This window comes from Hippopotamus amphibius, chromosome 12 (assembly GCF_030028045.1).
Source record: "Hippopotamus amphibius kiboko isolate mHipAmp2 chromosome 12, mHipAmp2.hap2, whole genome shotgun sequence".
In the NCBI taxonomy this organism is placed as follows: domain Eukaryota; kingdom Metazoa; phylum Chordata; class Mammalia; order Artiodactyla; family Hippopotamidae; genus Hippopotamus; species Hippopotamus amphibius.
The window spans coordinates 75,330,608-75,356,599 of record NC_080197.1 but is presented as its reverse complement, the minus strand read 5'-3'; the positions used below and the strand labels follow the sequence as shown (position 1 = coordinate 75,356,599).

At 48.8% G+C, this 25,992-nt stretch overlaps 1 protein-coding gene across 1 annotated transcript; it reads left to right on the top strand.

Moving 5' to 3' along the window:
* Positions 1–480: 480 nt before the first annotated feature.
* On the top strand, positions 481–24,015 carry CD4 (CD4 molecule). The gene is made up of 11 exons (XM_057702282.1): positions 481–546; positions 6,675–6,780; positions 6,914–7,078; positions 10,629–10,631; positions 19,479–19,637; positions 20,051–20,284; positions 21,285–21,623; positions 22,378–22,578; positions 23,144–23,265; positions 23,614–23,681; positions 23,985–24,015. Exons 2-11 carry the CDS (start codon positions 6,732–6,734, stop codon positions 24,013–24,015), a joined length of 1,371 nt encoding a protein of 456 aa, XP_057558265.1. The 5' UTR covers positions 481–546; positions 6,675–6,731.
* The last annotated feature ends 1,977 nt before the right edge of the window (positions 24,016–25,992 follow it).

Here is a 25,992-nt window from a genome sequence, read left to right as displayed (position 1 = left end):
CGACCGATACCCTCATCTGGCACTCATGAGAGATCTGGGCCAGAGAGAAACATTTGAGAGTCAGCCAGAGACAAAGGCCCAGAGGAAAGGAGCCTGATCCATGGTCACACTGGGTGTCTCAGATGCGTGCTCTCAGCCCAGGCTCTTCCTGTCATGCTACCGTAGGCCCTCCATCTGCCTCCCACTTCTGCCTTCCCCGAAGCCCAGGCCAGACTGTAGTGTCACTGATAAATCATTTTCTTGCCACCCAATGAGAAACATGGTGACACTCTAGGCCCCAGCTGAATTTTTTCCCTGACCTTGCCATTTTCATTTTGACATCTTCCCCAAGAGGCTGGGGGTGGGAACCCCAGCCCCAGGTGGTGACGTTGGGGGCTGGCCCAGGCCTGGGGCGTGGAGGAGCCTCACTACCGGGCTTCCTGTCTCTCCCTTTAAGTACGTCTCTGCAGATGTAACAGGCACCTTCCCCAGTGGGTTCCTGCTCCCATCCATCACATAGACACACCTGTGCAAGAAGCAGAGGGGAAGAGAGACCCAGGCCCAGAGGTAAGAGGGACAGACTGGGCTTTGTTCCTTCCCGAGGGTCAGGGAAGGGGAGGGGAATGTGGCCTCAGATGTGTTGGATTCCCAGATCTCTGCCCGAAGCTCTGGCCACTTTCTCCTGCATTTCGTGAGCAGCGATCTCCCCCTGGAAATGTGAGCTTGCAGAGGCCAGCGATTACGCCACACTTCTCTCCACATCCCCACTGCGCACAGCTCAGTTCCCAGAGCGGAAGAGTGTTGCCTCAGAAGGGTGACTCCGAGACCAGAGAAGGAATGGGGGCTCCAGGGCCCCGGGCTGACAAAGACCACTAGTCCTGGGGAGTGGAGGAGATGAAGACAGGGAATGGGGAAAAGAGGAAGAAAAGAGGGAAGAAGGGATGGGAAAGACATAGAAATAATCAACAAATATTAAGGAGGGAGGAGGTCCAGAAAAAAGAAAAGAAAAAAGAAAAGAAAAGAAAAGCAAGCCAAAGAGAAAGAGAAGCAGAACCTGGTCTAAAGACAGTTCTCCCCCAAATAAATTTTCCCAATGACTCAATCACCAAAAACTCACACCAGAACTCATACTTGCAGCATTTTTTAAGCCGTATGATTGACGTAGCCTGTTTCAACTCTCGTTCTGTTTACGTGTGTTTCTACACTTTTGTTGACTTTTGGTGCATTTTTAGGACTTTTGAACAATACTTCTAAAAAGGCACTTCCACTTTAATTAGCTGTAAAATGATTAACGAAACGGTCGAAAGCTAAAATTCTCAGAAAGGGTTGAAACTGAGCTCTTTGGTACAACACGCTGTGAAAGTGATAGATGAGTATTTTTAGGCCACTACCTCATTAGAAAAATCGGTTCTAAGGACTTGGTTTTAGGTGTCTCAGCTGCTCTGGAAAAGGAGGCCACTGGAGATTAGAAAAGGATTTGCAGACCCTGCATGGGCTTGGTGGGATGTGTTGAGGGGGGTGTGCAAGAGGTGATGCCCCTCAAGTGGGATGCCCTGAAGGACCCCAGCCTCCTGCTTCCATGCCCTCCGTCCTTTGCTCTCTCCTGAGGCCTCCCTGGCCTCTAGCCCTGTCCCCCGGGTGTCCTCTGCCTCCCTTCCTGGCTGGATTCTGGGCGATGGGCTTCCTCCCTATGGTCAGATCCCTCAGAAGGGAAAGGCCCCATTCTTGCTAACTCAAAGATTTCACTCTGGGTGGGGTAGCGCTTCCTGAATGTCTTGCTCTTGTGTGGTGAATTTTTCAGGGTGCGGGGCTCAGGGTAGAACCTGATGGGGGAGGTCACTGCACCTCATGTTTTGACAAACAATTTCTTGCACTGGGTAGAGTCTGGGCTGGAACAAAATGGCCGCCCTCCTCACCGCAGATGACGGGGTTCCCAGAGGACCGGGTCAGAGAGAACCCCAGCATGTTCCCCTCTTTTGGCATGGAGCCCCTGAGGTAGAAGAGGCCCACCTGAGATAAAAACGCCCCCCCCACCCCCCGCCACCGGTTCTAGGCAGAATCCCCTCAACCCTTGGGCTCTGATCTTGGCCATGGTGGTGTCAGCCAAGGAGCTGGGTAGACCAAGGGCCTGGCACGCTTCAGACCCTCCGTGAGTGTTGGTTGGATGAGTATCTTTGATGAGGGTGGGTGTGTGGAGGGGGCAGGCGGGCACCTGGGTTTGTGGGCTGCGAGGCTGAGGTCTGTTCTGCACCTTTCGGGGGATCGTGGTAGGAGGGGGGCTCCGCTCCCCCCGACGTGGGCGGCAGAGGCAAAGGAGAGGATGGTGGAGGTTGCAGCCACCGAACCACAAGGGTCCCTTCGAGGGACCACGTCTCTGGGAAGTTCGTTCTTGTGAAGCTGGGGAGCGGCAGCCAGACGCGTGCAATGGGAGGCACGTCCCAAGGCGGCTGGGCTGGAGGGGCTGCGGGGGGCCGTGGGGAGGAGATAAAAGTGCCTGTGGGACCACAGACTGTCACTGCGGTGGGGCTGTGCCCTCTCCCTCCCCCAGCCCGGGGTGGGGGGCGCTCAGGGCGCCCGGCGCGTTCAGTGCGCTGCCACGGTGGCCTCTCCTTGCCTCTCTTTGGGTCTCCTGCTCCCGGCGTGTGTCCAGTCTCCAAATTTCCTTCTCTTTCCCGCTGTCCCTGCCTTGTTTGTAGGACCCTGGGCTTTGTGTGTGATCATGGACTTGTGTGACGTGCAGCTGCTGCTTTCATGAGTTGCCCTCTTTCCCGTCCCATCCTCGCATCATCCTCTCTTGGGACTTCTGTGTGTTTCTCCGATTCTGTCCTTCTCCCTTTTTTTAAAAAAAGAAAAATTTCTTTAATTAATTAATTAATTTTGGCCGCACCAGATCTTCGTTGTGGCAGGCATGTTCATAGTTGCGGCGTGCGGGATTTAGTTCCTCGACCAGGGATTGAACCCGGGTCCCCTGCATTGCCAGCGAGGACCGCCAGGGAAGTCCCTGTCCTCCCTCTGTCCACCCTTCAGCCATCTCCTTGGAATCCACTCCTGGGTTCCAGGCTGTGTTCTGCAGGCTCCCTTCACATGAAAACTTGTGGAAGCCTGCATCCCTGCCAGAGGCCTGGATGCCAGTTTCCAGGCCAGAAGGGACTAGAGTGTAGTGGCAGCTGGAGAGAGGAGGGATGCCAAGGGAAAAGAGGCAAGGGGCACTCCAGGCGAGCCCAGGAGAGCCAGAATTGCCTTCTGGCATCTGAGGCACAGGGGAAGAGAGATGCAGATGCAGGGAGTTGAAGGTAGAGGCGTCAGCGTGGGGAAGCACAGGTGCAGGAATGCACAGATGTGAGCAGAGAGACAGGGAGAGAGAAAGGAGCCGAGGCCTCGGGGACCAGCGGGCCCTCCCAGCTGCTCTCAGGGGCCTGTGCTGTACAGGATGCTACTGTACTGGGGCAGAGCACCTCTGGGGAGGCTGAGGATGTGGGAATCAAAGGCCAGCTCTCTGAGGCGGCAGCGGAAGTCCCAGGCACCAAAGCAAACAGTAGCTGGGAACCCAGAACCTCCTCCACCGAGCTGAGCCCTGGGATGGGTTGGGGCAGCACAGGGAGCTGGGGGCAGGAGGTGGCCCTTGCACAGATCCCAGGATCATGGAGTGGGGAAGAAAAATGACTACCACTTGGAAAGGGGCCAGAATGTCCCCAGCCTTGCTCAGGCATCTAGGCTGACTTTGGACCCCAGGGAAGGGCTATCCTATACAGAAACTCCTTCACTCTCTGCTTACCAAAGACACGGTGAATCTGGGTCGGGGTCAGTGGGACCCACTCTCAGATGTAAGGATGCCCCTGCCCTAGGCTCTCACCCCAGCTCTCCCCTAGGTGCCTCCATGGCCCAGGCCAACTTGTAAACAACTTCACCCCTGACTAGCCTCCCTCTTCCTTTCCTGGAAACTTTCTTCCTGACCTCTTCTCTTCCTAGTTCCCTGGTTTAAAAAAATTCTGTCAGGACTTCCCTGCTGGTCCAGTGGTTAAGACTCTGCACTTCCACTGCAGGGGGCACAGGTTCCATCCCTGGTCAGGGAACTAAGATCCCGCACACTGCACAGTGCAGCAAAAAAAAAAAGATTCTCTCAAATTCCTACCATGCCTTAAGCCTTGGATAGTTCCTCTTTCAGGCAGATGGAGCAACAGGAGGGGGCTTTTCCCCCTCTTCAAACCTCATGAGGAGAACCAAGCCCTCAGCACCCATCTGAGTGCTACACCCTTATCACAAATCAGTGCCCAACAGGAAACGGAATGTGTCTCAGGTGGTTCAAGACCACCTGCAGAAAGAAGTGTGCACAGAGGCCCAATCAGCACATTGCGGCACCGTACCAGTAGCAACAGGCAGAGTCCTGAAGGGGAAAGGGCCAATCTGGTGTTTCTGCAACCCAGGGAGGGTTTGTGCTGTGGTTAGGGGGCCACTTGGCAGGAGCTGTAGTCGCCAGGGGAAGGAGTGGGGAGAGAGGGAATACAGCCATTGCCAGAAAATATGCCCAGAGCCAGGAGAGAGTAAGGATAAAATACCCCAGCCTTTCTCCCCAGCCCTCCCATCTCTTGTGAGCGCTTCGCATTGGCCAACCCCAACCAGGAGCTGGAGCGCGAGGGAGCCTGGGTGACACGGTGGGTAGAGTGGGTAGTGGTCAGCCTTCTTGTGGAGAGCAGGGCAGAGAGGGGTCTGCAGCGTGGATGTGGATGACTTGGTTTCATCCAGGCCAGGCTTGGGTGTGTATAGACCCTTAAATGACCCATTTTAGTAACAGAATTAGAGTACAGAAAAAAGTAATCAGTGATTTCCCCTCTTCCGTTCAACTCAATTTGGTTTAAGTTAACCAAACACATGCCAAGACCCTTCTCTGTGCTCCAGCTGGTGCCAGTGGTGACATTGCTGGCTGGACCATCATCTTCATCCCAGAGGAGATCAAGGTGGTGGAGGAGAGGTGGGAACCCAAGTCACTGCGCCAGAAGGTAGAAGGCGGGACGTGCCCAAGGGGGTGTCAAATTCAGAGTGGGAGGCTGTGGGAGTTCAGAGTGGGCAGATCACTGCAAAGCTGGTCTCAAGGGAAGAGAAAGACCAGGCTGGGGGGAGAGAAAAATAGGTCTAGATGCACAAGCTCTGGGCCAGGTGTGTGCCAACACTGCCCCCAAGGCCATCAGTGCTCTGAGGCTCGCTTACAGCCTGGGCCCAGAGTACAAAGACACTTTTTTTTAAAATTGAAGTATAGTCTATTTACAATGTTGTGTTAGTTTCTGCTGTACAGCAAAGTGGCTCAGACACACACACACACACACGCACACACACACACACAAGCATATGTATTTATACTTTTTCATATTCTTTTCTATTATGGTTTATTACAGGATATTGAATATAGTTCCCTGGGCTACACAGTAGGACCTTGTTGTTTAACCATATACGTTTGCATCTGCTAATCCCAAACTCCCAATCCAACCCTCCCCCGCCCCCCTCGAAGACACTCGAGCTTGCCCCCACCTGCCTTCTAGGCACTGTCTGGTGGCCTTCCTTTGGTCTCTACTTCCTCTGTGTCATCTGGTCCCATTACCACGTCAAACCTCCTAAAGCTCTGCAGAGACCACATCACACCTCTGCTAGAAAAACCAGCAGCAGCTCCCAGTGGCCTGCTTGTCAAGATTCAATGTCAGGCTCCGCGCACCTTCACACGTCACCCCACACTGCGTCCTTCCACAGCTTCCCCCACCTTGCACACAGCAGGGGGATGCCCCCCCCCCCTTTCCTTCCCAGCTGCTTGGGGTTTTCAGATTTGAGCGTGAATCAGTTGCCCAGAAGTTTGTGAAAACGCAGGCAGCTGGACCCACCCGCAGCTCCTGATTCAGCAGGTCTGGGGTGGGCCTGAGAGTTTGCCTTTCTCGCAAGTTCTCAGGTGAATGGCTGCTGCTCCTGATCTGTGACCACACGCTGAGAATCACTGCTCCAACCCAGTGCCGCCCATTCCTCAAGCTCCATTCAGAGCCTCTCTGCGACCCCATCCCCCACAGCCTTGTCTGTCTTCCAAGCCCACAGAAACTCTGAAACATGATCTTTCTGCCTGTCCCACTCAGAGACCTCATAGCATCGGTCTGACAGTGAGCGGGGAATGACCCTCTGCTCTTTCTCTGGATCTGACTGCATCCCTCACACTGGAATCAGGCCCCAAGTCCTGGGAGTTTTAATTCAGAACTCCTCCCTCAAGTCCATCTCTCTGAATTCCGGCCAGAGAGATTCAGGATCTGTAACTCACCAGGGTTCTTGAACTCCGGCCTCCTGTGCTTGACCTCTTCCAGCTCATCTTTTGCTCAGCAGCTGAAGGGCTCCACCTTGTAAAGCTACTCCTGTCCTTCTCTGAGTAAAGCTCGCTAGTGCCCAGGGTCAAGTCCCAGCCTCCCAGCATGGCACTCAAGGACCTTCATGACCTGGCCTGGCTCCCTGGTCCCAGTGCCTGACAATTTGCTACCTTCTCCTAGAATCCTCTTCTGATGCACCTGGCAGAGAACCCAGCCCTGGCCTGGGCACAGCATATGTGGCCCTTACCAGTGGGTGTCTTCTTTAGAGGTTGGCACTTCTAGGTCCCGGCCTGGCTGTCTGGGTCCTGAAGGGGAGCCAGGCCAGCTGAATGTCTGCTGACTGATAAGTGGTGTCTCCCCTAGGACCTGCCCTTTCTTCGGGGGAAGGCTCAGACCCCTGCCTGCCTCAGCAAAACCGCAATGGGCCCCAGAACCTCTCTTAGGCACCTGTGCCTGGTGCTGCAACTGGGTGAGTTGTCAGACTTGGGGTCTGGGTGCAGGTGGCCTGGGAGGCGGGGCAGATTGGGAAATGCAAAGGAGGGGATGGGGCAGAGGCAGGACAAGCACAGCCTTGAGGCCTGACCCCCTGTATTTCCACCTAGCGATGCTCCCAGCTGGCACTCAGGGGAAAGAACTGGTGCTGGGTGAGGCAGGAGGCATCGCAGAGCTGCCCTGCCAAGCTTCGCAGCTGAAGAGCACAGCTTTCAACTGGAAAAACTCTCAACAGACCAAGATTCTGGGGGCTCATGGCTCCTTCTGGCACAAAGGTAGGTTGGCCCCGCTCCCCCTTCAGAGAGGAAAGCCCCAGGGATTGAACACCCCTGATGTCAGAGCCCAGCTCCTAGCAAATTCTGGGATCTCAGAGGGGTCCAGCTGACAGAGCCTCAGGGACCCTCCAAGTCCAGAGCCTCCCTCTGCCGGATGTTGCTGGGCAGGGAAAGGCCTCTGGTAGTCTGTTATAATTTCATTATTTTAACACTGATGGCCTTATTTTAATGGATTTTAGAAAACTAACCATCATATAAACCCTATGATTTCACGAATATTGTTGCTACAGATCTGTGATGATACTTTGTTTACTTCCATTAAAAGCAACAGGGTGATTTTTTTTCTAGCTTTTAAAGTGGAAAGAATTAAGATTTCAATACTTCTTAGGAACATTATTTTACAATAAAGGAGATTATTTTTTCACATAAAATTTACCCTCATGCTCCTCTTTAAATAATTCTTCTTGCTTCTGTGTATGGCCTCTAATATTCAACACATTATTGAATGGGCGTGTCTTATGAGTCAAAAGTAGAAAAATGCCACCAGCCTGAAATGTATTTTTGTAAATGTATTTTTATTTTATAAGGTTATTCTATTTATTGTTTGCATTTAATTGCTTATTTTTTAAATATTTATTTATTTATTTATTTAATTAAAAAACACTTTTGGCTGCACTGAGTCTTCGTTGCTGCGCATGGGCTTCCTCTAGCTGCTGAGAGTGGGGGCTACTCTTGGTTGCGGTGTGAGGGTTTCTCAGTGCGGTGGCTTCTCTCGTTGCGGAGCACAGGCTCTAGGCCCTCAGGCTTCAGTAGTTGTGGAGCACAGGCGTAGTTGCTCTGAGGCACACGGGGTTTCCCTGGACCAGGGATCGAGCCTCTGTCCCCTGCACTGGTAGGTGGCCTCTTAACCACTGCGCCATCAGGGAAGTCCCCTTCATTGCTTATTTTTAACATTTTCTTTTAATTCAAACACATCTAAAAGTCGAATAATCATATATGGGTGTATATATTATATATATATATATATATATATAGGGAGAGAGAGAGAGAAAGAGAGAGAGAGACACTACATGTTAAGTAATTAGATAATGTTCTAGGTGCTGGGGATATAATATAGTAAAGCACAAAAGAAAAAAAATAAAGGCTATTGGGTGGGAAAAAAAAAAAAAGAACAAAAGAGACATTCAAGCAATGAGCACACCAAAACAATGCACCTGGTTCTAACCGTGGGTGTCTTTTTCTTAAAATTATGCAGATATTTTGAAGATTGTTCTATTTTCAATATGCATGTGCATCTATATATATCTGCATCTCTCTCTCTCTCTATATATATATATATATATTTCTACCTCATTTCTTTTCGGTGACTGCATAGTTCTTTTGTATAATTATACCATGATTTATTTGACTAATCCTATGTTGCTGGACACTTCGGGTATTTTCAGTTTATTGCTCTCACAAACAATTCTTCAGTGAATCAAACCTGGTATCTTTGGATACGTGTGCAAATGTCTTTGTAGGATGAATTCCTAGAAGTGAAATCAGTGGGCCAGGTCAGCTTGCTCTTTAGATATCTTTTTTATGATATGAATTTTGCTGAAGTGGCATCTGCTATAGTAAGATGTGACTGTATATTAATGTGCACTTCTCAATATGTTACTTCCTTTATGCAAATTTTATTGATGTTACTGTTTTTTTCTCCAGATTTTTAAAGTATCACATGCTCATTATAGAATATTTGGCAAATGCAGAAAAGAATAAGGAAGAAAATCAAATACACACATAATTCCACCACTCAGAGATATCTGTTGTTAATATTTTCAGTTATTTCCTTCCGATCTTTGTTTAGTGTGGAAAATATCTATTATTTACATTGGTGATATCATACTATACATATTTTTAACTATATTTATTTATTCATTTATTTATTGGCTGCGTTGGGTCTTCGTTGCTCACAGGCTTTCTCTAGTTGCAGTGCACGGGCTTCTTATTGCAGTGGCTTCTCTTGTTGCAGAGCATGGGCTTTGGGTACTCGGGCTCTAGGTACACGGGCTTCAGTCATTCTGGCATATGGGCTTAGTTGCTCCGTGACATGTGGAATCTTCCTGGACCAGGGTTTGAACCCACATCCCCTGTGTTGGCAAGTGCATTCTTAACCACTGTGCCACCAGGGAAGCCCTATACATACTTTTTATCCTACTCCCTCAGAACATTATATTATGATGGGACAATCAATTATTAGACTAATATTTTAAAGTAATCTGTCAATGTTTAATAAATACAGAGTTCTAAAATCTTTTTACCTAGTAATAGCTATTCTAGAAAATCCATTTTTTAAAATAGTTTTAATTGATTAATTAATTAATTTGGCTATGACACATGACTTGTGGGATCTTAGTTCCCTGACCAGGGTTTGAACCCCTGCCCTCGGCAGTGAAAGTGTGGAGTCCTAACCACTGGACTACCAGGCAATTCCCAAGAAAATCTATTTGACAGAAATAAAATTGGGACTATTTGATGAAACCTGTGCAAGGATGTTGTTATAAGCACTGCTTATAATATGAAAGCATAGAATTCAAACTGAAAACCCATCAATGAGGAAAGGGTTGAACTATGGTACAACTGTGGGATATTATGCAGATAGTAAAGAACAAGGGCTTTCCAGAAAATTGAGTAGACATACATATTAGTCTGCTTGGGCTGCCATAACAAAATACCATAGTCTTGGTGACTCAAACAACAGAAACACATTTTCTCACAGTTGCTGAGGCTGGTTGTCCTGAGATCAGGATGCCAGCATGGTCAGGTTCTGAAGAGAGCTCTCTTCTGGCTTGCAGATGGCCACCTACTCACTGTGTCCTCACATGGCAGAAAGAGAGAGAGAGAGCTCTGGGGTCTCTTCTTCTAAGGGCACTAATCCCTCCAGGAAGGCCCCACCCTCATGACCTCATCTAAATCTTATTACCTCCCAAGGCTTGTCTCCAAATATCATCACATTGAGTGTTAAGGCTTCTACTTATGAATTTTGGGGGAACACAGTTCCAACCATAGTAACATACTTTTCACTCTTCCTCTCATTAAATACAAATTTATTGCACTGCACATATGTATTGCATATAGAACTAACATAAGAAGATTCTGAAAGGTGTTGAGAAGAAGGCAGACTGGTAAGGACCTCAGGGCCCGAAGAACAACAGGTTGGTGAGTTTTCTTTTGTTTTGAATACCCCAGTCTTGGAGCTGAAGAAGCCAGCAACCTGGAAGTTCTGATGAGCACAGACAGAAATAAGCATCACAGAAGCCTGCCCTCTTTAGTCAAAGGACCAGGAAAGAAGCAACCCAGCAAGACAAAAAACTTCAAGATAATGACTGCTCTACTTTAGCCAGCCACCAGAGGAAAACTGTGGCCTTACCCTATCCCATGCCAACAAAGGCTGAATGGGAGCCCAAACTTCCATCACCCTCCTTAAGGCTGTATAAGGCACCCAACACCCCCACTGAGATGGGATCAGAGAATGCAAGGTAGAGAATGGAGCTGTGCATCCCACCAGCCAGTGACAAGGCGCCTACATCCCCTGTAAAGTCAGTGGAGATCACAGGAGGTTCCTGGACTTCCACCCCACCCAGCAGTCAGAAGGTACCCCTCCCTGCTGGGGTGGTGTCAGAAGAGTTCCAGTGGAGGGTCAGGACTTTCACCATCAGCCAGCAATAACCAGGGCACCTCCACCACAGGCTCTGTGGAGACCATGTGGGGAACTGGAACTTCCATCCCTGAGCAGTTATGAGGAGCATCCCCTCTAGCACAATGGAGGATGAGAGGAGAACCTAGATTTCTTCCTCTACCTGGCAGTAATAAAAGTGGTATCAATTGTGTTCCCCCAAAATTCATAAGTAGAAAGTCAGTTAAAACAGAAGGTTTAAATAAGATCCAGAATCTCATAACACTCAAATATCCAGTTCCAACTGCAAATCACTCATGATACCAAGAACCAGAAACATCTCAAACTGGATGAAAAAAAAGAACTAACAGATGTCCACACTGAGATGAAAGAGAGGTTAGAATTATCTGACAAATGTTTTAAAGAAGCCATGATAAAAAGTCCTTCAGCAAATAAAGACACTGAAGCATAGAAAGTTAAATAGCCTCAATCAAGTCACAAAGCCAGAAAGTGGTGGAGCTGAGATTCAAACCCAAGCAGCTTGGCTCCAGAAGAGGCATGCTCTTCATCACTGTGCTACTTACTTATGGGGTTCAGGACACGCTACCCCAAAATATGGCACCTTGACATATTGAATATTTTAAGCTGAAGGAGTTTGAGAAAACAGGAAAGTCATTCTGACCTCCTCATTTTAAACCCCTCCCTTCTCCCATGAAACAGGTCACAAAACCCTCAGGTGAGAGGGTTTTAGTATACCAACCCTAGTATACCAAGAGGAAAGAGCATCCCTTATCTCCAAGGGACTTCTCCAAGGACTCAGAGACTCTGAGAAGAATTCTAATGAACAAGCCTCGCTAAATTCCCCCCAGATTACTACACTTACCTCATACTCTTTAACCTAGCATAAAAATACTCAGCTTTAACTGTTTCTTCTGGTCTTCATTTCCTTGTGAAGGCTCGCATGTCAGGTAAAAACCTACATTAAATAAATTTATATGCTTTTCACTTTAAAAAAAAAAAGATTCCTTCAGCAAGCAATTACAGATATGCTTGAAACAAATGAAAACCAGAAAGCCTCAGCAAAGAAAATGAGAACATTGGAAATTCCCTGGTGGTCCAGTGGTTAGGACTCAGTGCTTTCACTACCAGGGCCCAGGTTTGATTCCTAGTTGGGGATTTAAAATCCACCCCACCAAAAAAAGAATATAAAAAAAAAAAAACAAATGGAAATTTTAGAACATAAAAATATAATCCAAATATGATAACCAAAATACAAGGGATCACTGAATGGACCCAACAGCAAAATGGGGGGGACAAAGGAAAGAATCAGTGAACTGCAAGGTAGAACAATAGAAATTACACAGTCTGAACAGCAGAGAAAAAATAGACTGGAAAAAATGAACAAAACCATAGGGAGGGCTTCCCTGGTGGTGCACTGGTTAAGAATCCACCTGCCAAGGCAGGGGACATGGGTTCAAGCCCTGGTCTGGGAAGATCCCACATGCCACGGAGCAACTAAGCCTGTGTGCCACAACTACTGAGCCCACATGCCGCAACTACAGAAAGCCCATGTGCAGCAAAAAAGATCCAATGCACCCAATAAATATAAATAAATAAACTAATTAATTAATTAATTAGAGTGTACTCTTTAAAAAAAAAGCCATAGGGACCTGTGGGACTATAACAAAAGATCTAATATTTGTGTCAATGAGTGAGGGAGAAGAAAAAGAAACTGAGACTGAAAAAGTACTGGAAAAAATAATGGCTGAAAAATTTGCAAATTTGGCAAGAGATATTAACCTATAGATTCAAGAAGCTGAGCAAACCCTAAGCAGGATAAACCTAAAGAAATCCACATTAAGACACATCATAATTAAACTTCTAAAAACTAAAGACAAAAAAAAATCTCCAAAACAACCAGAGAAAAATGACACCTTAGCTATAGAGTGTTAAAAAAATTCTTTTTAATTGAATATAGTTGATGTACATTATTATGTTAGTTTCAGGTGTACTACATAGTGATTTGATATTTGCATACATTGTGAAATGATCATCGTGATAAGTCCGGTAACCATCTGTCCCCGTATAAAGTTATTACAATATTATTGATCATATTCGTTATGCTGTATACTACATTCCTGTGACATTTATTTATTATTTATTTATTTGTACCTTTTAATCCCCTTCAAATATTTCTCCCCTCAACCTCCCTCTAGGAAAACAATTTGAATAACAGCAGATTTCTCATAGGGAGCCATGCTGGCTGAAGGAAGTGACATGATATTGTTCAAATACAAAAAGAAAAGAACGGTAAACCCAGAATCCCATACCCAAAGAAGATATCCTTTAGGAACGAAGGAGTCAAGACGTTCTCAGATCAAAACAAACAAACAAACATACGAATGAACTAGAAATTTGTTCCCAGCAGACCTGCCCTAAAAGAATGGTTCAAAGAAGTTCTTTAAACAGAAAGAAAATGATGAAAGCAGGAATAGAGTATCAGGAAGGAAGAAAGAACAAAGTAAACAAATATATGGATAAAGACATTAGGCCTTCCCTTACTTCTTGAGTTTTCTAAGTTATGTTTGATAGTTGAAGCAAAAATTACAACATTATTTGTGTAGTTCTAAATGTATGTCAAGGAAATCTTTAAAACAATTATATTATAAACAGGGAGGGTAAAGGGATGTAAAGGAAGTTAAGGTAAGATGATAACACAAGTAGACTGTGATAAGTTATATATACATATAATGTAATACCTAGAACAATCAATAAAAGATACAAACAGATATAATCAAAACTGCTATAGAGGGACTTCCCTAGTGGTGCAGTGGTTAAAAATCTGCCTGCCAATTCAGGGGATACCAGTTCAATCCCTGGTCTGGGACAATCTCACATGCTGCAGAGCAGCTAAGCCCATACACCACTACTACTGAGCCTGTGCTCTAGAGCCCTCGAGCTACAACTACTGAGCCTGTGTGCCACAACTACTGAAGCCCATGCACCTAGAGCTCGTGCTCTGCAACAAGAGAAGTCACCGCAGTGAGAAGCCTGTGCACTGCAATGAAGAGTAGCCCCTGCTTGCCACAACTAGAGAAAGCTCTTGTGCAGCAACAAAGACTCACGCAGCCAATAAATAAATAAATTTATTTTTAAAAAAAGAAAATAGGCAAGAGACATGAATAGATATTTCACCAAAGAGGACATAGAGATGGTAAATAAACACATGAAAATGTGTTCAGCATCATTCGTCATCAGGGAAATGCGAATTAAAACCACGATGAGATATCACCTATCAGAATGGCCAAAATAAAAAATAGTGACAACACCTAGTGCTGGTGAGGATGTAAAGACACTGATTTACTCTTATATTGTTGGTGGGAGTATAAAATGGTACAGCTGCTCTGGAAAACAGTTTGGCAATTTCTTTAAAAAACTAAACATACAACAAAGCAGCAATTGTACTCCTAGACATTTACCCCAGAGAAATAGATTTATGGTGACACAGAAATCTGTATAAAATTTTGAACAGTAGCTTTATTAGTAATAGCCAACAACTAGAAACAACCCAGAGTCCTGTAATGGGCGAATGGTTATATACATGCTATGGACTGTTTTTCAGCAGTAAAAAGAATGAACTACAGATTCAGACCACAACCTAGATGAATCTCCAGAGAATTATGCTGTGTGTGGGGGAAAAAAAAGCCAATCCCAAAATGTAACATACTGTATAATTTCATTTATATAACAGTCTTAAAATGACAAATTATGACAAATTATAGGGGACTTCCCTGGTGGAGTTAAGACTCCTTGCTTCCAATGCAGAGGGCCCAGTTTCGATCCCTGGTCAGGGAACTAGATCCCACATGCATGCCGCAACTAAGGAGCTGGGGAGTCACAACTAAGACCAGGTGCAACCAAATAAATAAATAAATAAATATATCTTTAAAAATGACAAATTATAGGGGCTTCCTAGGTGGCGCAGTGGTTAAGAATCCGCCTGCCAATGCAGAGGTCATGGGTTCGATCCCAGCTCCAGGAAGATCCCACATGCCATGGAGCAACTAAGCCCGTGTGCCAAAAAAAAAAAAAAAAAAAGACAAATTATAGAAATGGAGAACAGATTAGTGATCCCCAGGAATCGGGGGGAGGGGTCTGGGAGGGAAGGGGGTTTGGCTAGGAAAGGGAGAAAGGTAACATCTTTATGGTGCTGGAAATGTTCTGCATCTTGATTTGTATCAATACCAATATCCTGGCTGTGATATTGTGCTATAGTTTTGCAAGCTGTTATCTTTGGGGTGACCTGGGTCAGGGGTACTCCAGATCTCTCTGTGCTATTTCTTACAATTGCATGGGAATCTACGATTTTCTCAGAATACAAAGTTTAATTAAAAAAATCATCAGAGTATGAACCCAGTGGCAGGGCAAGAATAAAGACGCAGATGTAGAGAATGGATTTGAGGACACAGGGAGGGGCAGAGAGGGGAAGCTGGGATGAAGTGAGAGACTAGCATTGACATATATACACTACCAAATGTAAAAAAAATGCCTAGTGGGAAGCTGCTGCTTAGCACAGGGAGATCAGCTTGAAGCTTGATGACCTAGAGGGGTGGGATAGGGAGGGTGGGAGGGAAGCTCAAGGGGGAAGGGATATGGGGATATTTGTATAAATACAGCTGATTCACTTTGTTGTACAGCGGAAACTGGCACAACAGTGTAAAGCAATTATGCTCCAATAAAGATCTGCAGAAAAAAAGTTATCAGAGTAAAAAGATTAGCTTTCACAATTTCAAAACAAACAGAATGAAGACGCTCCACATACACATGCTTAGAGGGATGTCAAGCACATTCTGTTAAGTGGAAAGTAAGCTATGTATGTATCAATAATATAGTCCCATTTTAATTTAAAAATTCAATGTGTGTGAATATATGTCTGCATGAGCAAGGAAAAAAACATGGAAGAATCCACACCAAGTGGTTCATAGTAGCATTAAGAGGGTGGGCAAGGGAGAAGTGTTGAGTCTGTATAATTCTGTAGTTCAAATAACTAACTGAAAAAGTAAAGATGATCTTAACGCAACTTTAAAAATGCATATTATTAATTTCCATTTCATTAAAAACTATTTATAAATATCATTTTGGGTGCCAACCTAATAGCCCCTCAAGTTAATATGCTGTAATATACAGCCATTATCCTTTTATCTAGTGTTGTACCCTATGAACAGCACAGTAATTATTATTTTTGTACCTACATTTTGGCTTGCATTTTAAAATGATCATTTTAAGCATAAAGTTCTAGAAATGAAATTAAGGATATGAGCTTTTAAAAATAGTTGGTATATACTGCAAGATTGCTTCCAGAAAGGTTCTATCCATTTACAATAAGTCTAGATAATAATGTCACTGTGTGCCTCTCTCACTAGCACCCTTGCTGGCACTGAATAGTAATATTTAAAACTTTCTCCTTTTTTTTTTTTTGGCTAATTTGATAGTTGAAAAATATATCATTGTTGTTTTAATTTGCATTTCTATGATCGCCTGTGAGATTGAAACAATGTGCTCCTTTCTAAAAATTCTTACCTCCTTTGTGTGGATGTTTTTGTTCGGTTCCCATGATTTGAATTTCCTCCAGAATATCTCCCCTTCCCAACTTCTGGAACTCTGGTCCTGGCAGTATCACTCTCCTGACTCCCCAGTTTCTGAACCACAGAGTCAATTTTTTTTCCCTACTTCAATCCCTGATTTCCCATCAGTCACCACCCATGGCCATTCCTTCCCGTGGAAGTGCTTTTCTGTTTCGTCGTCTTCGTTCTCATGGGAATGCCACCCTCGTTAGCCAAGATCACGTACCCCTCCCCTGGATGACAGTGGAAACTTCCTGGCAGTTCTCTGCTACTAGTTTCTCCTACTTTGATTCTCTTCCTCCTGCAGCAGCATTGAGTCCCAAGGCAATGCTCTGCACGTGTCAGTCCTTAGTCCATTAGACTAAGCTTGGACACCTCTGCCTGACATTCATCCCCTCAGCATCGCTTCCTGCAGCTCCCCAGTCAGAAACCTCACGCCCAAGTGTCTTCCTCACTGCTTTAAGGTGATTGCCTGTACTTTCCTGGAACTTTTTCCCCTTCCTAGATGTCCTTGCTGCAACCCCTTTCTCTAGCTTACTGTCTATACTTCTTTTAAGGCTCGGTTTAGTACTGGTTTCCTCCATGAATTGATCCCAGACTCACACATAATCTTAGACCTTTCACAAAGTAGAATCACTTTTACAAAGTATGGAACAGTCTGGATAAGGGGGTCATGGTGAGGCTCGGAAGAGGTTTTAAAAGGGAAGCAAGGAGGAAATGTTGTTTTAGGGAAAGGGTGTCATGTATCATTTGGAACCAACTGAGTTTTGGGTGACGGTAGGACATCCAGATTAAAGCCATCCCTTGGGCCACTGGAAATGCGGGCCCAGGATGAAGGTGAGAGGTTGGGGCTGGGAGTCCTCCGCAGAGCCAGCCAGGGATGCAGTGGAATTTAGAATATGTACAGAAATGGGGAAGAGGGTGCAGAATAGAGTCCGGGGTAACACCTAAATGTAGATATCAGAACAGGAGTCCAAGATGAAGAAAAGGGAAGGGTGCTTAGATGTGGAGGAGAGAATCAAAAGAAGTGACAAGGGGACAGAACCAGAGGAGGCTACCCCTTCAAGAAGTTTGGTAGATTGTAAAAGGAATGTAGTAGGAGTTCAGCAAAATTGGGGAGCATTAGATCCAGGGGAGAGAGCAGGTGGGGTAGGGACTCCTGCAGGAGAAACGAAAGGGGAGGTGGGTAGGGCTGGAGGGAAAGCTGGGGTGGGCGTGAGCCCAGAGCTACAAGTTATCTGGAAAGGTCTCCTGGAGATGGTGGGCCTGAGCAGCGGGAAGGGGCTGTGAGGTCTGGAAGAGGAGAGAAGGGAGAATGATGGCCGACTTTACAGACGGTCTCCTGCACCAAGGCCAAAACAGGGAGAGGGCCAATGCCAGCTCGGGGAGGCCGAGGTGGTGCCCAGGGGAGTTGAGGGGGGAGCTGTATCTCAGCCACCTTCCGCCCATCCCTCCCAACATGCACTCTCTGTAAAGAGCTGTGTTCGCTATGTAAACTTAGCTTCTAGAGCCCTTCATTACAGGGGTTCTGGAGCTGTTGCTGCACCCAGAAAATGGTTAGCTAAAGAGAAGAGCTTCCTCTCGGTGATGGTTGTTAGTTCTGAGGCGTGTGGAGGAGACCACGTGTCCATGCCTGTGGAACTTGCCGGAGACAGTACTGCACAGTGTACCCAACAGCCTGAATTTTAATCCTGGCTCCACCACCCACTGAAGTCAAAATTCAAAAGGCAGAAAAGGGGGCTTCCTAGGTGGCACAGTGGTTGAGAATCCGCATGCCAATGCAGGGGACACAGGTTCGATCCCTGCTCCAGGAAGATCCCACATGCCGCAGAGCAGCTAAGCCTGTGCGCCACAACTATTGAGCCTGCACTTTAGAGCCTGTGAGCCGCAACTATTGAGCCCACGTGCTGCAACTACTGAAGCCCACGGGCCTAGAGCCTGTGCTCCACAACAAGAGAAGCCACGGCAATGAGGAGCCAGCGCACCACAACAAAGAGTAGCCCCCACTCAACGCAACTAAAAAGAAAGCCCGCGCACAGCAAAAAAGACCCAACACAGCCAATAAAATAAATAAATAAATTAATTAATTAAAAAAAAAAGGCAGAAAAGGGCATAAAGTGAAAAGTCCTCCCATACCTGTCTCATGGGGATTCACTTCCTCTCCCCAGGGTCTATCAAGGCGACCATAGGCTAGCTAGCTAGCTAGATGATAAATAACTTTCCCCCTCCTTTTCAAACAATGGTAGCCTGCTTAATATCTTGCTTTATTCAGTTAATGATGTTTCTTAGATATTATTCCATCTCAGAATATAAACAGCCTCCTCATTCTTCTCTTATCGAATTCCACTGAATATGTGAAGTCTAATTTATTTAACCTCTCCTTTCTTGGTGGACACTTAGTTCTGCATGTACATTGGTAATTCTGGTAGATATTACAAATTGCCTTCCGGGGGAAGGGATACATTGGAGATTGAGATTAACATATACACACTACTATATATAAAATAGATAACTAATAAGGACCTACAGTATAGCACAGGGAACTCTTCTCAATACTCTGTAATGGAAAAAGAACTTTAATAAGAGTGGATATATGGATATGTATAACTGATTCACTTTGCTGTATAGCAGAAACTAACACAATGTTTTAAATCAACTCTATTTCAATAAAAAATTTAAAAACAAAAACAAATTACCTTCCAAAGAAATTGTACTGGTTTACGTTTCTGCCAATAATGTGTAAGCAAGAGTTTGGGCAACTAATTAATTTCTCTGAGCCTCAGTTTCCTTATCTGCAAGATAGGCAAAACAGTACCTATTTCCCAGAATTATTGTGAAGATTACTCAAGATGATGCGTGTAAAGTGTTTGGTGTGTAGGAGTTGGTGCTCTCTAAAGGAGGACACGATTTTGTCTTGGGTTAGTGAGATGTTGTCCTGGCCAGGTAAAGGAATGTATTTGGACCTCCTCGCCAGTCTGGGGTTCTCAGAGTAGGACCAGGGGCAGATTCTGCTGGAAATTAGCAACTCAGATCAGAAGAGGTGTGGGCACCGCCCTTGCCATGGCGTGCCATGGCTCCAGGGTACCCCAACCTCCTCAAAACAGCATTCTACTCCCAGGTACCTCCAGCATGAGCCATCGAGTTGAATCAAAAAAAAACCAGTGGAGCAAAGGATCATTTCCTCTGGTCATCAAGGATCTTGAAGTAGCTGACTCCGGGACTTACATCTGTGAAGTGGGGGACAAGAAGATGGAGGTGGAATTGCAGGTGTTCAGATGTGAGTGGGGGTGATGAGGACACCTCCAGCCAATCTCTGTTCCTCCTCAACTCCCATCCCTGCACCCAAACCAGGGCCTGAGCTGGTGGCATTTCAGTAGTCCAGAGACTGATCAGACAGTCTACCTCATCTCCTCAACCACTCCTCAGGCCTTGGGTCAGGCAGGGGGAGATGGAGAGACATGGGAGTGGGGGTGAGGGGGGCAGAAAGGCAGGAGGCCAAGGAAGGAGTGAGATAGATAAGGAAGAGGTGAGAGGGGGAGGGGAGAGGGAAAGCCTGCCTTGGGCTGGGCATGGGCAGAAGGGAGATGTTGAGATGGGGGTGATGGAGAGACACCCTTGGTTTCCTAGCTTCTTTGCTTCTCCTTGGGGATGGGGTGTCTGTGTGACACAGCTGGCCTGCTCTCCCAACAGTGAATGCCAGCTCAGACACCCGCATGCTGCTGGGACAGAGCCTGACCCTGACCTTGGAGAGCCCCTCCAATAGTGACGCTTCAGTGCAATGGAAAAGTCCAGGGAATGAAAGGAAGAATGAAGCCAAGAACCTGTTCCTGTCCCAGGTGGGGTTGCAGGACAGTGGCACCTGGACATGCACCATCTCCCAGGGCCAGCAGACACTGGTGCTCAACAAACACATCCGGGTGTTGGGTAAGAGGAGCTCCCCTCCCCAACAGGCTCCGCCTGCCTGACAGACCCTCCCTCTGCTCTCACTGCTGTGCTCCTGGGTCTGGTGTGGGGGGCGGGCAGAGGGAGGCCAGCGCGCGGGCCCCCTGGAGCAGAAGTCTGCCCTGAGGGACACACAGGCCCCACTCTTCCTCACGATGCTGATTTACAGCCGCGCCTCAGGGCAGTGGACACAGAGGAAGGAAGGGGCAAGGGATGTAAGGATGGGAGGGACCCCAGGGACCCAGGAGGAAGCCCCAAAGGAGGGCGATCAAGGGCGTCCATCCTCTCCACTGCCTCAGCGCCCCCTCCTACCAAGCTGGCAAATCCACTAACTCAGGGACACTCATGCAGCAAGCCAGCCCTTCGGAATCCTGAGCTAGGCACTGGGAGGGAAAAAAAGAGCCCAGAAGGCAGGCGCTACCCCGGACCCTGGCCTCCAGGTGCTTACATGACACAGGGTAGGGTAGTGTGGTGGTGAAGTGCATGAACTCTGGTTGAAGTCCTGGCTCTGACTTAACCGCGTGGCCTTGGGCAAGTTACTGGACCTCTCTGTGCCTTAGTTTCTGCATCTGTAAAATGGGGATGATCTAGTCTCCCTTGTCATGTTATGAGGACAAGTAATGGATGGAATGCATTTAGCCGATATCTGCTCATCTTGTGAAGGGTGATAATTTATGTACCCAAGAGATGCAAGCCACATGCCCTCTGTGCTCCAGGATCCTGAGGAGGGAGAGGCCCCCCGTAGATGGGCTGTTCTAGGAGGGCTTCTAGCAGGAGGGGGCCCTGCCATGGGACCTCCCTGGGGTGCAGAGCTGAGACTGCAGAGGGGAGGTAGATGGGAATTTAAGCACCCGGAACGGCAGCCTAGGTGTTTGGACTCACCTGGTCCCCTCCCATCTCTTGACCACCCCCACCACGTGCCTACTCCCTGCCCATCCCCCACACCCCGTATGGACCCAGGTTCTCTCCCTTCCCCCTCCAGCTTTCCAGGAGGTCTCCAGCACAGTCTATGCGAAGGAGGGGGAGCAGGCGGAGTTTTCCTTCCCACTCACCTTTGAGGATGAAAATCTGAGAGGGGAGCTGAGTTGGCTGCCTGTGAAGGGGGCTTCCTCCCCCCAGTCCTGGATCACCTTCACCTTGCAGAGCACGAAGGTGACTGTGGAAAAGGCTCACAAGGACCTCAAGCTCCACCTGAGGGAGAAGCTTCCGCTCCGCCTCACTCTGCCTCGGGCTTTGCCTCAGCACGCTGGTTCCGGAAACCTGACCCTGAGTCTCACCAAGGGGAAGTTGCATCAGGAAGTAAACCTCGTGGTGATGAGAGGTGAGGAGCTAGGCTGAGAAGGCGAAGGTCGGGCCAGGGGTGGAGGGACCTGGCCCAGGGCTCCTCCAAGGCAGGAATGGCCCCCAAAGGGGTGCCTAGGCGCTGGCTGTCCAATGCAGCCGATCAGGAGCCCTCTGGTTTGGGGGCTGGTTTTGAACTGAGGTTGGAATCCTCTGTCCTTCCCTGACATCCAAGAGCCTGCCTAAGGTGGGCTCCACTAGAATTCCCAAGGGCCCCGCTGAGAACCAGGCTCTAGTTCTGCCTCTGCCTGATGCTCTGTGACCCTGACTAAGCCCCTCCTCTCTGTGGGTTGGCTTTCTCCTAAGGAGAATAACAGTATGACAGCGATGGTGACAGTGTCAGGCGCCACACTGAGTCTTCCCATGCTTAATCATCATAACAGCTTCACAAATGATAATGGCTAATATTTGATGCTTCGTACATGCCAGGCCCCATTCAAGAGCTCTACATGTATTTCTCCATTTAGTTATTGTCCGGGGCTCAGGTTGGTAAATAACTTGTTAAAGGACTCACGGGTAGTAAGCAGTGGGGTTGGGATTCAAATCTAAGAATGCTGGACCTCAAAAGCTGTGTTTCCTCCACTATAACTCCATCAAAATGTGCTCTGAAGGCTAAAAGAGGGGCGCCAGTGTAAAACATTATTTTCATTGTTCTGTGGAATCCCCTTAGAGCCTGCAGGTGCCAGGAACTCAGAGGTCCAGGCTCCCAGCCTCAGGTTCTTGTCCCTCTGCAGTGACTAAGTCCCAAAACAATTTGACCTGTGAGGTGCTGGGACCCACCTCTCCCAAGCTGACGCTGAGCTTGAAGATGGAGAACCAGAGTATGAGGGTCTCAAATCAGCAGAAGCTGGTGATGGTGCAGAACCCTGAGGGAGGGGTGTGGCAGTGTCTACTGAGAGACAAGGGCAAAGTCCTACTGGAATCCAAGGTTGAAGGTGAGTCAGGGTCCAGGTTCCGTGGCCTAACCCCGAGCCCCTGCCTCCTCGGCTGCAGGACCCTCCCAGGGCTGGTGAAGACCACCCAGCCTCCCAGCTGCTCTGAGATGGGTGGGTTATAGGTATGGTGCCTGGACACAGGGGTGATGAGGTGAGGTGGGGTGTGGTCCTGGGCTCTGCAGTCCTATAAGTTCCCACCTCCCTGAGGCCTACAGCCCAGGAATGGGGCCGACCTGACCAAGAGCCTCAGCCCCTTCAAACCCAGACACAGACAGACAGACACACAGACATTCATGCGCATGGTACACGGCCTAGACCACTGCTTCTGGCTCCCCAGAGCGCAGTGTAAAACCCTTAAACTCTTAAAGCCCCTTCCCCAGTGTTTCCCTTCCAGCCCTGGTAGCCCCTGAGGGCCCTGTGCACTCTGCCCTGCTCTCCCAGCCCAAGGACCAGACCCAAGTGTGGCTGGGCAGCAAGGCCCTCCCTCCTCGGTGCTCCCCCCCACCCCACGTGCCCTGTGCCCTGACGGTGGGCAGGGAGCTGAGCATAGCTCTCTCTCTTGCAGTGTTGTCCCCAGTGCTCGCCCAGGCCTGGCCGAAGCTTCTGGCCATGGTGCTGGGGGGGATCTCAGGCCTTCTGCTTCTCGCTGGGTTCTGCATCCTCTCTGTTAAATGCTGGCACCGCAGGGTGAGTGAGCCACCCCAGCCCCCCTCGCGCCCCCACAGGGCACTCAAGCACAGAGCACAGGGCACAGAGCACCTGAGGCCTGTACAGCAGCAAAGGTATCCTACATCCGTGACCTGCTCCTGCTCTGGCTCCCTCTGCCCACCGCTCAGCTCCTTCACTGCCTGCTGGGCCCTGTCCCAGATCCCACATGAAGGGAGAGACAGGGAGGTGCAGAGTTAATTCTGAGACAGATGGCCTCAGCCACGGTCACTCCCTCTCCCCTCCCAGCTTCCCCACGCACCCCTCCGAGGGGCAGCTCCCTTTCAGAGGCCTGGGACCCTCACGACTCCTCTCCTTCTCCCTGGACAGCGCCAGGCAGAGCGGATGTCTCAGATCAAGAGACTCCTCAGCGAGAAGAAGACCTGCCAGTGCCCCCAGTAAGGAACTGGGGGGCAGAGAGGGAAGTGGGGAGAAGAGAAGGAAGGGAGAGGGAGGAGGGTGGAGGGGAGGAGCCGGGGGCTAGAGGGAGATAGTGGAGAGGAGAGAAGTGGGCAGGGATGGCCCAGGAGGTAGGAAGTGGGCAGGAGGTGGAGGGTGAGGTGAGAGGCAGGGGGCCTGGATGTGTCCGGACGCCATCACTGCGCTGGAAGAGAAAAGCAGAGTCTAGGAGCCAGGGAGGGCCTGGAAAGCAAGGAGCTGGGGAGGAACAGACTTTCCCCTCTTATTCTTCATCCCTCTAGCCGGCTCCGGAAGACCTGTGATCTCACTTGAGGCCCCGGTCAGGAGGAACTTCCCACCTGCAGCCTCCCCAGCTGGCTCCCCCTGCATCTCCTGTTGGGCTCCTGGGCCTGCAGACCAGATGAATGTAGCTGACCCAGCGCCTCTGGCCACCTCCACCCCTCTCTGTCCAGTGCGCCTTGGCTCTGCTCTTCGAGAGGCTCACTCACAACCCTTCTTCCCCATTTCCTTCTCACTCAAACCCTAGCCCTTCTTTGATTTCTTCTCGACTCTCTCCCTCCCTCTCTGCTCACTTGGATCCCAGGGGAGTACGTGGGATCAGCCCTGCCTGGCCTGAGGGTGAGGCTGGCTGTCTGAAGCACGAAGCACAGGACTGTCATTGTACGGGAGAGGACTCTGGGACCAGAGAAAGCAGAGACTAGCCCAAGATCACACAGCCAGTCAGGGACAGATCTAGATCCAAAGGCTCCTGACTTCCAGCCTGCACGGCTTCATTCTGCCTGTGTCTCATCTGGTGTTGGCAGAACCACAGACTCACATCCTGACCTGAGCACAACCAGGCACCTTGGGCACACCTGTGCACAGACACAATTCCTTATCACCCAAGCAGCCTGGCTCTGCTCACAAACCAGTTTCACATCCTTTGTCTATTTGAAAATCCTATGAGGCTGGTAGTGATAGGACCAAGAATAGCATCTCCAGTTTATCGACCAGAAATGGAACACAGAGAGGTCAGATGATTGCCCAGGTTCACACAGCTAGTACGTGGACTAGCCCAGGTCTCTTGACCACTAGTTCCACTGCTGTCTCTTGAACACAGGGACAAATAGCCCACAGAGCTCTGCAGCTGGCTGGGCATAGATGCCCGGTATGTACCTTGGATTCACTGGAGCCCTTCACCGCAGGGAGGTTGCCTCAGAGAGTTCAGGGCCTCCCTGCCTAGAATCTCTCCTTCATCACCTGCTGGCAGCAGAATCCTGTTACCAGAGAACAAAACCTACAGTTCTCCTAATCAGGGCACAGGCTGGGAGCACAGGCCCTGTGGGAGAGAATGTCCACTGACCAGCCACTCACCCTATCAGAACCTTCTGGGAGGTGAGCTTTGCCAGAGGGAGGGGGTGGTGAGCTGGCCAGAGAGTGAACCCTCTGAGGGCACCTCCTGTGAAGGGTGATACTCCTGGGCCTCAGTTTCCCTGCCCTGCACCCCTCTTCAACCCTCCCCCAAATGATTCAGAATACAAGAAAACTGGTGTTACAAGGTTTCTTCTTCCTCCTCTTCTTGATCCTTTTCTCTCGGGATGCCCAGCCTCCTCTGCCTCTCTCTCCTCCCTTCCCTTTCTCACCACCTCCCGCAGTCCCTACCCTTTCCCCCTTTTCCTTTCCTTCCAGCTTGCCTCTCCCAGGAAGAACACCCGGCTGTCACCAGGGCTCCCCATAGCTTGCCTCCTGTTCCTTTGTATTCCCCACCCTGCTTCCCTGAGCTGGCAGAAAAATACAACAGATTGACTTTAAGGAAGATGCTCTTCTTCATTTGTGTGTGTGTGTGTGAGAGAGAGACAGACAGAGACAGAGAGAGGTGGGCTCTTTTTTGGGAACCTGGAATCTTCTGACCTGTGGGGTCAGACACAGAGTAGAGGTTGCCAGGCCTGCCCCCGAGAAGGAGATGAAGTTTCCCTGGGGTGGGAAAAATCTTTCGGCGGCGGATTACCCAGCTGCCCACCGCAAAGGGCCCTGAGTGTGCCGGTCTGTGATACACCGAGGGGGAGAGGCTGCAGGGGCTGAGTGTGGCTACACGTGAGAAATGTGAAGTGTGCGGGAGAATTGTGTGTCCCCCGCACAAGTGTGAGTTTGTGTTCCTGGAGGAGGAGGCCATGTGTCCTGGGGGCGCTGTCTTCCAGCCCTGTGTACCCCGCAACCCGCCAGCAGCCCCGCCGTGCTCACCACCGCCCCTCACTCCACAGCCTCCAGCACACGCCCGCCTGAGCGACACCCCGGGCACAGCCCTTACAG

Bases quoted from the DNA above. Each gene is read 5' to 3' on its own strand.
- CD4 (XM_057702282.1), top strand. From the start codon at position 6,732: ATGGGCCCCAGAACCTCTCTTAGGCACCTGTGCCTGGTGCTGCAACTG. The intron at 21,624-22,377 runs GTGAGGAGCTAG...GTCCCTCTGCAG, and splicing joins AAACCTCGTGGTGATGAGAG to TGACTAAGTCCCAAAACAAT. The intron at 23,682-23,984 runs GTAAGGAACTGG...TCATCCCTCTAG, and splicing joins AAGACCTGCCAGTGCCCCCA to CCGGCTCCGGAAGACCTGTG.